This window comes from Elephas maximus, chromosome 20 (assembly GCF_024166365.1).
Source record: "Elephas maximus indicus isolate mEleMax1 chromosome 20, mEleMax1 primary haplotype, whole genome shotgun sequence".
NCBI classification, from domain to species: Eukaryota; Metazoa; Chordata; class Mammalia; order Proboscidea; family Elephantidae; genus Elephas; species Elephas maximus.
In genome coordinates, this window is record NC_064838.1 from 76,862,944 (window position 1) to 76,878,092 (window position 15,149).

Consider the following 15,149-nt stretch of genomic DNA (forward strand, 5'->3'; position numbering starts at 1 on the left):
TTTCATTTATATATTTTTCACACCAGTGTTTTTCACAATTTAGCATGCAACAAAATCACCTGGAGGCCTGATTTTGCCCCAAATTATGAGTCCCATCTCAGAGTTTTTATTTAGGAGGTTGGCAGTAGGGCTGAAGAATTTGCATTCCTAATAAGTTCCCAAATGATTCTGATGTTGCTGATTTGGGGGCCACACTTTGAGACTCACTGTTTCATATCACTCCCCACAGAACCGCATGAAACCTCTTTCCTCTCTCTGCTTCTTCCTAGTCAACTTGTGTTTTTTCTCCAATGGGAATCATGTTATCGGAAGGAAATCAAAGTATCATACCCACGTTTATACTGTTGGGTTTTTCAGAATACCCAGAACTCCACGTTCCACTCTTCCTGACTTTCTTGTCCACCTACACAGTCACCGCGGTGGGGAATCTAGGCATGATAATTATCAGGATCAATCCAAAACTCCACACGATTATGTACTTTTTCCTCAGTCACTTGTCTTTTGTGGATTACTGTAGTTACACCCAAACTGCTGGAGAACTTGATTGTGGAAGACAGAACTATCTCTTTCTCTGGTTGCATCATGCAGATTTGTCTTGCTTGCATGTTTGGAGTGACAGAAACATTCATGCTAACGGCAATGGCTTATGACCATTTTGTGGCAGTTTGTAACCCCTTGCTGTATACTACTACTATGTCTCAGAAGCTTTGTGTTCTGCTGGTGGCTGGGTCCTACACATGGGGTATAGTGTGCTCTCTAACACTCACATACTTTCTTCTCACATTATCTTATTGTGAGTCTAGCATTATAAATAATTTTATCTGTGACCACTCTGTAATTGTTTCTGTCTCCTGCTCGGACCCCTACATCAGTCAGATGCTGTGTTTTATTGTTGCCATATTCAATGAGGTGAGCAGCCTGAGGATCATCTTTACTTCCTATGTATTCATTTTTATCACTGTCATGAAGATGCCTTCTACAAGTGGACGCCATAAAACCTTCTCTACCTGTGCCTCCCACCTGACTGCCATCACCATCTTCCACGGGACCATCCTTTTCCTCTACTGTATCCCTCACCCCAAACTTCCTGGCTCATAGTAAAGTGGCTTCTGTGTTTTATACTGTGGTGATTCCCATGTTGAATCCCCTGATCTACAGCCTTAGGAACAAGGATGTGAAGGACACATTCAGAAAATTAGTTAAAACAAAACTCCTTTTTCAATCACCGTGATATTGCTAGGTTCAGTATTTTACATTCCAAAAATAATTTGATTCATTGTGCTAAAGATTGTTCAACTCGTGTAGTATAATTTACTATTCAGATTATTTTACCCAGTAGCCTGTGAGTTAATACATCTACAGTAGTATATGTATGATTTCATGATGACTGATGTTCCCATACATCAATGTTTAGTGAAATAGCTCTAAAGCACATGTAAACCAAAAATTAAAAAAAATAATAAAATAAAATTCTCAATTTGTTGCAATATATGTGAATTATTTTAAAATACTTAACCATATATGGTGTAATTTTTTTATGTGTGTTCCCAAAGTAAATCAAATTCCTAGTTTATCAAATATGCACAAATCCAGGATGTTCCCCTTAAATTCTAAACAGAAATTCTATCCTCTAGAGGTGGCTTTAACAAGTGCTTCAGCTTATGGTGTCTTGTACACAAGGCAACGTTTTGATGGTTATTACACTGAATAGCAGAATTCATCTTTATTAAACAAAAAAATATGGCCTGCTCACGAGGAAACCCAATTTAATGAAAGTATTGTTTTGCCAGCCTAATATTCATTTTATCATTTTTTTTCTAAAGAAAGTATTTGAATAATTAAAAGAGTAAGCTATTGGAGTAAGGAGATACCTATAGATCAATGGAATAGAATACTGTCCAAATATACTCATATATTCTTTCTCATTTAAATTTCAAAGGAGAAAGGATACTTTTTCAACAAAATAGTGTTGGAACAATGAGATACTCCTATTGAAAAACTAACCTTAGGTCTTACCTCACACCATACACAAATATTAATTTGAATTAAAAGTTATAGGTCATAGACACAAAGATAAAAGCTAAAACTTAACAGAAATTAAAAAATGGCAGAAATATGGGAAAATTTTTGAACACTTGGTGTCAGGACTTTTTTACACAGAACAAAAAGAATGAATTAAAAATTGATAAAATTAATTTTATCAACTTGAAAAATGACTGCTCTTCAAAGACACCATTAAGAAAAAGGAAAGATCGGCCACAAACTGTGAGAAAATACTTGCAATATATAAGCCTGACGATTGATATATATGCAGAACATATACAGAAGTTATCCAACCAGCCAATGAGCACTTGAAAAGCTACTCGGCATCATTAGTCATCAGTGCAACGCATATTAAGGCTAAAATGAGACACCACTACTTACCCATTAGAATGGCTAAAGTTAAAAAGATTGAAATGTCAAACATTCCTGTGAACACGGATGAGGTGGAATATTCATGTGCTTCAGATGGAAATGTAGCAGGTAAAATGTATTTGAAAAATAGTTTAGTGGTATCTTACGAAGTTATACAGGTACTTTACATAAAATTGAGCAGTTTCTTCCCTAGGTGTTTATTTACCTAAGAGAAATGAAATCAAATATTTTAACTTAGGAGAAAATGGTTCTTGTTAATGTATGCAATTATATAGTGGAGGAAAAAAAATACCGTGGTGTGTGTGTTTGTAGGTGTGTGTATGTGTGTTTGTTTTCCTGTTATGAATATTTTTTACTCTTTTCTTAAGTGATATTTCAACAAGAGGTACATTTTCTTTCATGATGAGTTATCAAGCACAAACAGGAGAAGGCAGGAAGGATAAGACAACCTCTAGTCATTTTAATCCAGGGAAAATGAAATATAGTGGCTGGAAGGCACACAACAACAACAATGCCTCCAAAACCAAAAAAACAAACCCACTGCTGTCGAGTCAATTCCAACTCATAGCGACCCTGCAGGACAGAGTAGAACTGCCCCATAGAGTTTCCAAGGAGCACCTGGTGGATTCAAACTGCTGACCTCTTGGTTAGCAGCCATAGTCATTAACCACTATGCCACCAGGGTTTCCACACACATAAATAACATATATGTCTATAATAGGTAAATCTGCACCTGCGTTGTGCCTTTGCTGACCTTGATCTTCTCATAATTCAAATTCATCTAGGTTAAGAAGTTTTGGGAACTGTACTGATGAGGTATAATTCCCCTCTGATGTAAGTGTCTTGTTGAGATCAAAGGTGGAGTTGTGGTTTGTCTAAAAAGGGATGGCTTTTCAATTGCCATTACTTCTGATATAAGACAGAACACCTATATAACTCAATGTTTGGATCAGGACAAGAAAAACAATTCTTGCTTTTAAACGGACAGAATTTAGAACAGCAATCACTCATAAAAGTATTACAAGGTCCACTGGAGTAAAAAAAGATGCCTGAAAAGAAAAGAGAAAAAAAATCAGATCGGTTCATTTTTGTGGTGATACTAGTTTCTTATGACCCACTTTTCCTTCCGACCCTAACCACTCAGAGTTAGGTCAGGTCTCAAAGATAAAGAGCACAGTCCTCCAGACTCCATGTCTCCTCAAGACCTCAGATATCAGCAGCAAGTTAGGGGGTCTGCAGGCCCCTCACATCTAACCTGTTAACTCCCACAGCTCCCTGAGTTTCGAGAATTTGCTAAACTGACACACAGGACTCAATTCCAGTTTCATTACAGCAAAAAGGATCAAAATGAAGAAGCATATAAGGAAACGTCTGGATTTGTCATTGACTGCTAACCTAAGGGATGGCAGTTTAAACCTACCTAGCAGCTCATGGAAGAAAGACCTGGCAAACTGCTTCCATAAACATTGCAGTCAACAAAACCATATGGAGTAGTTTTACTCTGTAAGACATGGAGTTGCCATGAGTTAGAATCAAAAGGACGGTTTTTTCAGGGAAGGAGAGTTCTTAACACCCACATTGTAGGTTGTTAAGGAAGAAAACCCAGCTAAGTTGTGCATGAACATCTGCCCTACAGAAACTATGCAGTCATAAATATGTGTTGATTGAAACCATTAAGTTTGTGTAAATTTGTTATACAGCATAGAAAACTAGTACCTTCAGTGACACAGAAGGCTGTCAACTTTGAGTGGGACCCAGTATAGGAAAGGGCTCCATGGCTGGACCAGGTTGTAGAAGTGTCAGTGGTGAGATGAGTCACCGTGTGGAGCTGATGTTAATCCTAGTGGGAGAATAACAGTGCAGGTTCCTAGGATTCCGGAGCAAGCCCATGCTATCTACAATAAAGAATTTCATACCTTTTGAGAAATAATTCCTGTCATCTTAATGGGTTGTGGTAGAGACTCTGACAAGAGTTAGTTTGAGTGTCAGGAGTCCACAGAAAGCATAATTTGCTCTAACTGGGGTGGCATTTGGGAGCAGTAGAACTAAGTACAGACAGAATGCTCCTTAGGATTGAGGACGGTGAGACTTTGTCTTACTTACTTTGTGTATATTATCAAGAGGGACAGATCCCTGGAGAATGACATCATGCTTGGTAAAGTAGAGGGTCAGCAAAAAAGAAAGACCCTCAGTGAGATGGATTGACACAGTGTCTGCAACAATGGGCTCAAACATACCTACTATTGTGAGCATGGCAGAGGACAAAGCAACATTTTTTTCTCTTCACTATGAGCCAGAAGTGAATTGAGGGCAACTAACAACAACAGAATTAATTAAGCTGCTTTTCTTTTTTGAAATTAAAGAAGGTGTGGACATCAAAAGATTTTATGATTCCATTATACCACTATAATCTTGGAAAATGTGAGTCCATGTTTTGAAGAGACACAAATTAATTCCAAGTGAGTGGATCAAGGGTTTACAAGGATAATGATGATTATCTGATGTTAAATTGAAAAGCTAGAATGCAGTTTGCTTTGTCTATACATCCCAACATACATACAAACACACACACACACAAAGACAGAAAAGTCACTCAACAAATATCAACAGCAGTTATCTGAATTGTTGCATTTCAGTTGATTTTTACTTTCTTTTGTGTTTTACTGTAGTTACCACGTATTCTAAGTCAACTGGCGTATTTTATTTAATTGATTTTTTAAAAGAAATTCATGAAGCACGTTTGACGTGGCATTGTTTCCAGTGATTTGGAGGAAATTCTGTTCTTCCAGAATGGCTCATGGGAGAGTATTTCATCTAATTGATGGGTTTATGTTCTGAGAACAAGCATATCAGTAAATACTCTCTAGTGCCTAAATTACCAAGGCTCTGGAAGCATACATAAGCCTTACATTTTGTTCATAGAGTTCAGATTCTAATCCTCCCTGTCTCTCTCTTTTTCTGTGCTCTCTTGAGTTTTTCTGGGTATTAAGAAAGGAAAATCATATTCCTGGAAAATTCATTGAAATCTATTGTGGACTCCTGCTGTATTTACCTACTTAATATTTTTAAGAATGCTTGAATTCTGAGTGGGGGCTGTCCTGGAGAGTATTAGTAATAGGATCTGGATCTTCAGATGAACTGTCTTCAGGTCGGGTGATGTATCCTGTGTTATCTTTCAGAAGTGCATGGGGGGCTTTGAGGTTCTGCAACCTGTGAAACAAGGAACTCCCTGTGTTATTTTAAATGCCATATTATCTACCAGGTCCATGTACCTGTAGATTCAGGTTGCTAAGCTCTACTCCCTTCCTCCTTCCCTGAGGTGTCATTCTGAATTCTTCTTTAAAACTATCCATCATATGCCTGACATAATACAGGCACACTGAAAATATAGTTAAAACCAAAAAAATCAAAATGTGGATATGTTCTCAAAACCTCACTATATTGTAAAGAAAAGAATACTATGCATAAAAGAATCATGAACATAATACATCATAAAATTTTGTTTTCCTAAAAGTAATGTCTGGAGGTATGTAGAGAACATGGAAAATATTTCTGGATTAAAGACAGAACGTCTCCTTGTGGTATTCATTTTGATGTAACATTTTATCTGTTACAAATGCTGCAGTAGTAGACCAGAAAAGAGACTTTTCAAACTAAAAAAGAATAATAAAATAAGCAAATGAATGAATGAGTATGTGTTGTTGATGCCGGCCTGATACTATTGGCATGACTGCAAAAGGACGAATAGTGGGGAAGAGCTAGAGTAAGGCTTTAGGTAAATAGAGCAGAGAAAGTCAGATTTGTTGTGATAGGTAATAAAGAACAAGTGAGGTCTTCCGAGCCATAGACTCTCATAATAACCACAGTAATCCAGGGCGAGAGAAACTGATGATTTCACAGTGTTGGGTAAGATCACTACAGGGAGTTGGACCGTGCATCAGCTACCACAATGCATCAGATGAGTGGTTGATGTTTGATATCCCTACTGTAGGAACCAACCTGAGATGAGAAAAGGAGGACCAGAGAGAGCCAGATAGTGATACGAAATCAAAGGGGAGAGTAGGGAAAATATATTGAAGGGTAGGAATTGTTGACTTAAGGTTATAGAGGCCAAAAGTCCAAATTGTACCCTCTTGTCTATTGCTAGAAACTTTGGCCTTTCCTCTATTTCTAATCAGTTTTATAATAATATAAAAGTTTAAAAATCATATCAATTCATAACAACACTAAAAATTAAACAAATGGAGAAAGTGGGGAGCCTAGATTTATTGAATTCCACAACTATTACACTGAGTTAAGTATTTACCACTATTTTCCAATTTAACACTCTCACTCTTATGAGCTATGTATTATTTAATCTTTTTTTTTTTTAATATTACTGGTAAAGAAACTGAGGCTCAGAAAATTTGAGTAATTCATAAAAGATCACATAAAAAAAAAAGCTGATGGCAATTCTGAACCTGAAATTAATTTTTTTCCAAAGCCCATCCTTTTTCCATTATGCTGACTCAGGGGCTCTTTGTCAATCTCCAGCCTATTCCTCTTCCTCATATAGGGAATACATTTTTTTTTTTTTGAGTCAGAAATAATCTTTTAACTCTAAAGAATATAATAATTCCTTTCAACCTTGAGCTATACAAAAACACTGGCATGCTGTCTTTATTTACGGAATTCACATTAAGAATCTCTTATTAACCTGGAAATTTCAGAGGTGTGTTTCTTCTTGGTTACTCTTTTTTTAAATTACTATTGGCCCATTCCATGTTTCGATTATAAACTGTGGTTACAAGATATTTCATTTTCTTTCAAAATAACACTTACAAAGATTACCTAAAAAAAGATTATCACAAATGTAGCTTTAGTCAAAATCCCTGAAAAATAACTATAAAAGTAGTATTCCTGTGAGTCAGAGTGGACTGGTTAGCAATGAGCATATAACTATTGGTAAACGTGCTCTGGAAAATATGAAGAACATGGGGAAATACACTGTACCTTCCCCTCTTATTCAGGGAATCTATAAGCATTGAGGTAACCCTGGTGGCGTAGTGGTTAAGTGCTACAGCTGCTAACCAAAGGGTAGGCAGTTCGAATCTGCCAGGGACTCCTTGGAAACTCTATGTGGCAGTTCTACTCTGTCCTACAGGTCTCTCTGAGTCGGAATCGACTCGACAGCACGGGGTTTGATTTTGGTTTGGGTATGAGCATTGAATGAGATCATATTCCCGGTATTGTTGTCAGTTATAAATAAATAAATAATGGAGAGTTAAAAATGGTGCTGAAGTGGACTGCATGAGTATTTGAAGGGTATCAGATGACTAAATAAGAAAGGACTAAAATGAGAACGAAAACACAGGACTGAAAGAGCAATATGCCAAAAAAATGTAAGCTCATTGTTTTTACCAGGGTATTACATTAATTTTAGAACCCTAAAGTAGTTGTACATTCAGGAGAGAATCAAAAATAACTTGTAGATATACAAGGCTGTATCTCCTTTAAGCAGGTCTGGTGCAGCAGTGGCTAAGTGCTTGGGTGCTAACTGAGAAGTGAGTGGTTCGAACTCACAAGCCTAACAGCAGGAAGAGATAGGACAGTTTGTTTCCTTAAAGATGACAGCCTCTGAAAACCTGTGCCAGCCATTCTACTATGTCCTTTAGGGTCACTATGAATAGGACTCGACAGCAATATGCGATCTGTGTATCCCCTTAAACATCCATGTATTTTTTGCAAAATTCAAACAATATTGTAGGCATTTACAAATGCTGTTTTCCCGAGCCAGGCTATCTCTTATGATTCTCAGTCTCAGTATTCTAATGATGGTGGTCTTATGTCTCCTACCTCTCCAGATCTTACCTTTATAATTTTCCTTTTAGCACTAAATTTACATTCATTGTTTTCTTAGTGCTATTAATAAACATGAACTTTTAGAATGACAGAATGGTGAAATGCCCATGTTTTCTGAAACTGCTATCCTGAAGAAAACTACTTAAGTTCTGTCACTCGAGAACAATTTCCTGGGTTCAAAATCCAGCTCATCACTGACTATACTGTGTAATCTCAAACAAGCTCCTTAACTTACATATACCTCAGTTTTCTTATGGAAATTATGGGGCTACTTGTTTTATAGTTTATGGTGTTACTTGGAGATGTAAATTAATTAATTAATACACTTTAATGTTTTAGCTCAATGTTTGAAATGGTAAATGTTATATAAGTATGTTATCATCATTAATATTGTTACTAATTTTTATTATCTTTACTTCAGAATTTCTTTAGTAACAATCATGGTGTTAACCGAAGGAAATCAGAGTACTGGAGCCACATTCATCCTCTTGGGCTTCTCAGAATACCCAGACCTCCAGGTGCCCCTCTTCACAGTGTTCCTGGCTATCTACATGATCACTGTGGTGGGGAACCTGGACATGATTGTGAGCATTAGGATCAACCCCAAATTCCACACCCCCATGTACTTTTTCCTCAGTCACTTGTCTTTTGTTGATTTCTGCTACTCCACTATAGTTGCACCTAAACTATTAGAAAACTTGGTTGTGGGAGACAGAACCATCTCCTTCACAGGGTGCATCATGCAATTCTTCTTGGCTTGTATATTTGCAATTGCAGAAACATTCATGTTGGCAGTGATGGCCTATGATCATTTTGTGGCAGTTTGTAACCCCCTGCTTTACACTGTCGTCATGTCCCAAAAGCTCTGGGCATCATCAGCCAGTGGGCCCTATGCATGGGGTGTAGTTGCTTCCCTGACACTCACTTATTTTCTTCTGGCATTATCCTTCTGTGGTTCTACTATCATAAATAACTTTGTCTGTGAGCACTCTGTCGTTGTTTCTGTCTCCTGCTCTGATTCCTACATCAGCCAGGTGCTTTGTTTTGTCATTGCCATATTCAATGAGGTGAGCAGCCTGGTGATCATCCTCACTGCTTATATTTTCATTTTCATTACTGTCATAAAAATGCCTTCCGACGGGGGGTGCCGAAAAAGCCTTCTCCACCTGTGCCTCCCACTTGACCGCCATCACCATTTTCCATGGGACTGTCCTTTTCCTCTATTGTGTACCCCATTCCAAAACCTCATGGCTCAAGGTCAAAGTAGGATCTGTGTTTTACACAGTGGTCATCCCCATGGTGAACCCCCTGATCTACAAAGATGTGAAGGAGACTGTCAGAAAGTTAATGAGCTACACAATACAATCTTGAAGATTGATTTATTTCTGGAGAGAATTTGCTCTATGATGTTGTATATTGATTGTTCAGTGTCCCTAGAAGAGATGCTAATTCAGATTATCTAGTCAATATACCCATCTAAATTTTACATCTATTGCAATATACCAGTTATCTGATAATTTGATTTCTAATCACTTGAATCTTTAGTAAAATAGTTTTGAATCATATGTGAAGTGAATCAAGTGTAGTGGATTGAATAGTGTCTCCCCCCAAAATATTCATATTCACCTAGAACTTCAGAATATGACCTTTTTGGAAATAGGGTCTTTGAAGACATAGTTAAGCTTAAGATTAAAATACAATCGTATCTCCTTAAAATAAAAACTGATTGCCACGGAATCAATTTCCACTCATACCAACCCTATAGGACAGAGTAGGACTGCACTATAGGAATTCCAAGGCTGTAATCCTTATGGAAGCAGACTGCTACATCTTTGTCCTGTAGAGCAGCTGGTGCATTCAAACTGCCAACCTTTGGGCCATGTTCTTAACTGCAGTGCCACCAGGAATCCTTCATACTCTCTTAGGCTGGGCCATAAATCCAGTGAGAATCTCATTATGAGAAGTAGCCAAGGACACAGTCACATAGGGAAGAAGGCCATATGGAGATGGGGGCAGAACTTGGAGTTATGCTGCTACAAGCCCAGGAACACAAGGAACCATCGGAAGCTGGAAGAGTCAAGGAAGAATTTTCTCCTAATGCCTTCAAAGAGAGCATGTCCCTGCCAGTACCATGAATTCAAACATTTGGCTTCCAGAACTGCAAACAAATTAATTTCTGTTGTTTTAAGCTACGAAGCTTGTGGTGATTTCTTTTGGCAGTCCTAAGAAACTAATACAATAAGTAAACTTCAAACTGTAAAACTCAAATTCCTTGATTCACATATTGACATCGTAAATGATTAAAACACAAAAAAAGTTCTTCAATCCGACTTAAGCAATATGGGTGTCATAGTTACAGAGAAATCCTGAAAAATTATAACTGACTAGGGGTATGCATATAGAAGAATTAGCAATAAGAGCCTGGAGGCACTATCCCTAAACTTCAACCAAGTTCTTTATTCCTTTTTCCCCAAGGCTGCACACATGTTTGTTATCGTACAGGAAGTGATGGTAAACATGATATCACTGAGTGTGAAGACAAAATGTTGATTTTTATGTGACGGTCCTGATGGGTAACAAAAATTAAAAATCATAATTATGAACCTCACAGTCTGATGTGTCAAACTCTCTCCTTCCTAACACCAATAGCCTCTTAGTAACATCATTTTAGAAAGAATACCAGCTACTAAACACATAGAACCTTAAATGTTGATATCGACCTTCTGATATCATACATATCAGAGCAAAGAAACACACTGAAAGAGACAGAAAAGCAGAAAATGGACATGTAGAGGCAAATGTAAAATAACCAGCATGATAAGATATTAAAACATGTGTTGACTTAATGGATGAATGAGTTAAACGAATTAAATATACCAAAAAAAAAAAAAAAAAACCCGTTGCCAGTCAAGTCAATTCCGACTCATAGTGACCCTATAGGACGGGGTATAACTGCTCCACAGGGCTTCCAAGGAGCACCTGGTGGCATCGAACTGCTGACCTTTTGGTTAGCAGCGAAACTATTAACCACTATGCCACCAAGATTGTTAAAAAAAAAAAAAAGCACCAGATCTTACCATCTTACCAATGTGGTTTTAGCACTTAGCAGTGGTTTTTACACCTCAATGTTTATACGTGTCACCCAAGCTCCTTCTTAAATGTGGGTATGATTGTGTCTCATTCCTTGGAATTCTGATTTGAGCCTAGGAAAGTTCATAACCTAGAATTCTAGGCAATTGTATTATAGATGTGGTAAGAATCTTTGATGTGAGAAATCCTGCCTTAGCTTAGTTTTATTAATCCCATAGGACATTTAGTAATGTGCAAATAAAGCCTGGTAGGCAACTTCATGCTGCAACTTTTCTATGTGATTACAAGGAAATTTCAGTCATTAACAGTGGTACAAAGAACCTGGCACTTGCCTTAATTAATTGGCTTGAGGCACAGACGCTAGGGATTCCCCAGAGTTGGAGTCCCAAGGGCTGTAGAGGTAGACGTAATAGCTGCAATGCTCCCGAAATACTCGGCTTACCAAGAAACAGGACAGTGGTGGCCTGTTTCTCTGCAGCAGGTGAGTTGCCTCAGGTTTTTTAATGAACCGGTGAAAATATTATTTTCCTGATGTGATAACTGTGATCTTCTCTGATTTTTCTTTTAATATTACGTCACTGTAACTGCTAAGTCCGAGCCCCATCATATTAAAGAGAGAAGTTAATATGGAAATATTTATATTTATTATCCATTGACAGCAGTTTCACACACAAAAAAAATAGGAAAAGCTTTCTGTTTAAAAATGGATATTTATCCTTATCCTCTTTATAATGCACCTTAAATTGGTATATAAATTTTTCTAAGAATTGAGTTAACAAGTTATAATTCATATGCAAACATAAATTTCTAGTTAATCCTGTTATAACTCTAATTTGATAAATCTTGGAACCGCTAAAATATATATATACATGCATGTATACATGATACATGTGTGCATGTGTGCATGTACACATGTATGTGTGCATATACATATATATTTATCAGCTGCTGTTGAGTCGATTCCAATTCATAGCAACCCTGTAGGGCAGAGTAGAACTGCCCCATATGATTTCTAAGGCTGTAAATCTTTATGGAAGCTGACAAGTATATCTTCATCCCATGGAGAAGCTGGAGTTTTGAATCGCTGACCATTCAGTTAGCACCCGAGCACTTTAACCACTACTCTACTCAAACCAAAACTGAACCCATTCCCATCCAATTGATTTGGACCCATAGCGACCCTATAGGACAGAGTAGAACTGTCCCATAGAATTTCCAAGAAGCAACTGGTGGATTCAAAAAGCCCATCTTTTTGGTTAGCAGCCAAACTCAACCACCGTGCCACCTCTACTCTACTCATATATATATATATATATTTATTTATTTACATAAAATATATATATAAAATAAACATATACGTATTTTTTTTATATATATGTATAATGCCTGGGTTGTAACAGAAGATAAGCCTTACATCAAGCTAAGCCATAAACCCTAACAAAGTGGGCACTCCACTCATGTCAAAAGGAAGTCATTATCCCCCTTAGCCTCAACCACTGGGCAATCAAGATATTCGAAAGGAGTAGTAGCCTTCATGGAATAAAAAGTGCTAATGAAATTGCACTGCTTTTTTCCTAGGTTCTTTAGTATTTTATTTTCTCCTTAAAATACAAGCATATTCCTTTAAATATTTTAATTGATTTGAGAATACAGGCAAAATATAGCAGCAGTATATTTTATTCTTTGAGACAAACATTTTACATTTTTTTCACAGAATCTTGCTAGCTTATGTACTGTATGTATGTACTATATGTACGTATGTATTTGCTTAGTGTCAGTTATGTGCATTTGATGGTACTATGCAAGGTGTGCATGCAAGAAAAGAGCTAACCTACGTGTAAATATAACTCCTACACACTCAATATCACAAGTATTTCTATGGAAACCCGTATTCTAATATTTCAAAGGGCAATGCAAATTCATAAATGATTTAGACTTCAGCTTGGTTTGGCATACACATAGCAGCTATTTGCATAAAGTGTTCCTCATGGAAAGAACTAGTTCCAATAACTCTTTATTCTCACTTTCTTTTCTCTACCATAACAAAACGTATTTGTCATTCACCCCCATAAACCTTCTCCTTTGACAGGAACAATGCTCTCCTCCCACCCCTTTCCCTTCCAAGGAAGTATGGTGATGGCTGAAAGAAACCTGAGTGTGGAGACAACCTTTGCCCTCTTGGGATTCACACATTATCCAGAGCTTCAGATTTTCTCTCTTCCTTGTGTTTCTGATCACGTACATTGTCACCGTGGTAGGGAATCTTGGGATGATAGTGATCATCAAGATTAACCCCAAATTTCACACCCCCATGTACTTTTTCCTTAGTCACCTTTCTTTTGTTGATTTTTCTTACTCCTCTATCGTTACTCCAAAGCTGCTTGAAAACTTGGTCATGGCAGATAAAAACATCTTCTACTTTAGCTGTATGCTCCAGTACTTCCCGTCCTGCACTGCAGTGGTGACTGAGTCCTTCTTGCTGGCAGTGATGGCCTATGACCGCTTTGTGGACATCTGCAATCCTCTGCTCTATACAGTGGCCATGTCACAAAGACTCTGTGCCCTGCTGGTGGCTGGCTCATATCTGGGGGGGATGTTTGGCCCCTTGGTACTCCTTTGCTATGCTCTCCTTCTAGACTTCTCTGGACACAATGAAATCAACCACTTTTTCTGTGAGTATACTGCTCTCATAGCTGTCTCTAGCTCTGATAAATGCATTCCTCACCTTCTGCTTTTTGGGTTTGCCACCTTCAATGAGGTGAGTACACTACCAATCATTCTCACTTCGTATGTTTTTATTTTGTGACTGTACTAAAAATCCGATCTGCCAGTGGACGTCGCAAAGCCTTCTCCACCTGTGCCTCCCACCTGACTGCCATCACCATCTTCCACGGGACCATCCTTTCCCTCTACTGTGTGCCTAACTCCAAAAACTCTCGGCAGACAGTCAAAGTGGCCTCTGTATTCTACACAGTGGTCAACCCCATGCTGAACCCCCTCATCTACAGCCTGAGGAACAAAGACGTGAAAGATGCCATCTGGAAGTCAATAGGTGTAGAAGTCCTATTTCACTGACCCAAACTCAAAACACGGTTGGAGTCCCAATGAGCAACTGGGCCAGAGCCTACAATGCTTCTAAAATCTGTAGGATGTATTTGTACAAGATGTTTATGAATGTTTGTCATGTTAATATATTGTGAATTGAGAAGTTCAAATCCCTTGAATATGCCAAAGAAGTTTAATTCTGGAGTGAACTCCACAGGATTTTGATCCATGGAGTATCTATCTGCTTCTTCAAATTTTCTGAAAACTAACCAAATACTGCAAATCACAATAAAGACAAATAACAATAATAATAATATGATACTATTATTAATAATAACATATTTCTTTGATGCTTTTTATGTGATAGACACTGAGTTGTTTTGACAAACTTTATCACATTTAAGACCCAAGTAATTACATAACATAGCATACTATCAATATCCTGTTTCATATATGAGGAAACAAAAACTCTTAGAGGTTAAATTCCTCAATACTATATACCCCAATGGTTAAGCACTCGGCCCTAACCCAAAGGTCAGTGGTTCAAACCCACCAGTGGCTCTGTGGAAGAAGAGATATGGCAATCTACTCCTGTAAAGATTAGAGCCTATGTTTCAGGAAAAGACAACTTTCAGGGCAGTCAGTGAGACAGAGGCGTAATATGCTGACTATGCTACCTAGTTTTTATCTGGATTTCTAGACTAACAGCTGTGGTTTTGAGGAAAAACATGTTTTTCCTTGATGGTCAAAACAGGGAT

The 15,149-nt window shown here is 37.7% G+C and overlaps 1 protein-coding gene and 2 pseudogenes across 1 annotated transcript; all 3 read left to right on the forward strand.

Annotated features, from left to right (window-relative positions):
* The first annotated feature begins 299 nt into the window (after positions 1 to 299).
* LOC126063712 (olfactory receptor 5D13-like) lies at positions 300 to 1,231 on the forward strand (annotated as a pseudogene).
* Positions 1,232 to 2,432: 1,201 nt separating this feature from the next.
* On the forward strand, positions 2,433 to 9,627 carry LOC126063713 (olfactory receptor 5D13-like). The gene is given in 4 exon segments (XM_049862112.1): positions 2,433 to 2,573; positions 8,162 to 8,231; positions 8,713 to 9,392; positions 9,394 to 9,627. Coding segments are annotated over 4 exon segments (1,125 nt in total).
* A 3,849-nt stretch (positions 9,628 to 13,476) lies between these two features.
* LOC126064078 (olfactory receptor 5D14-like) lies at positions 13,477 to 14,421 on the forward strand (annotated as a pseudogene).
* Positions 14,422 to 15,149: the final 728 nt, after the last annotated feature.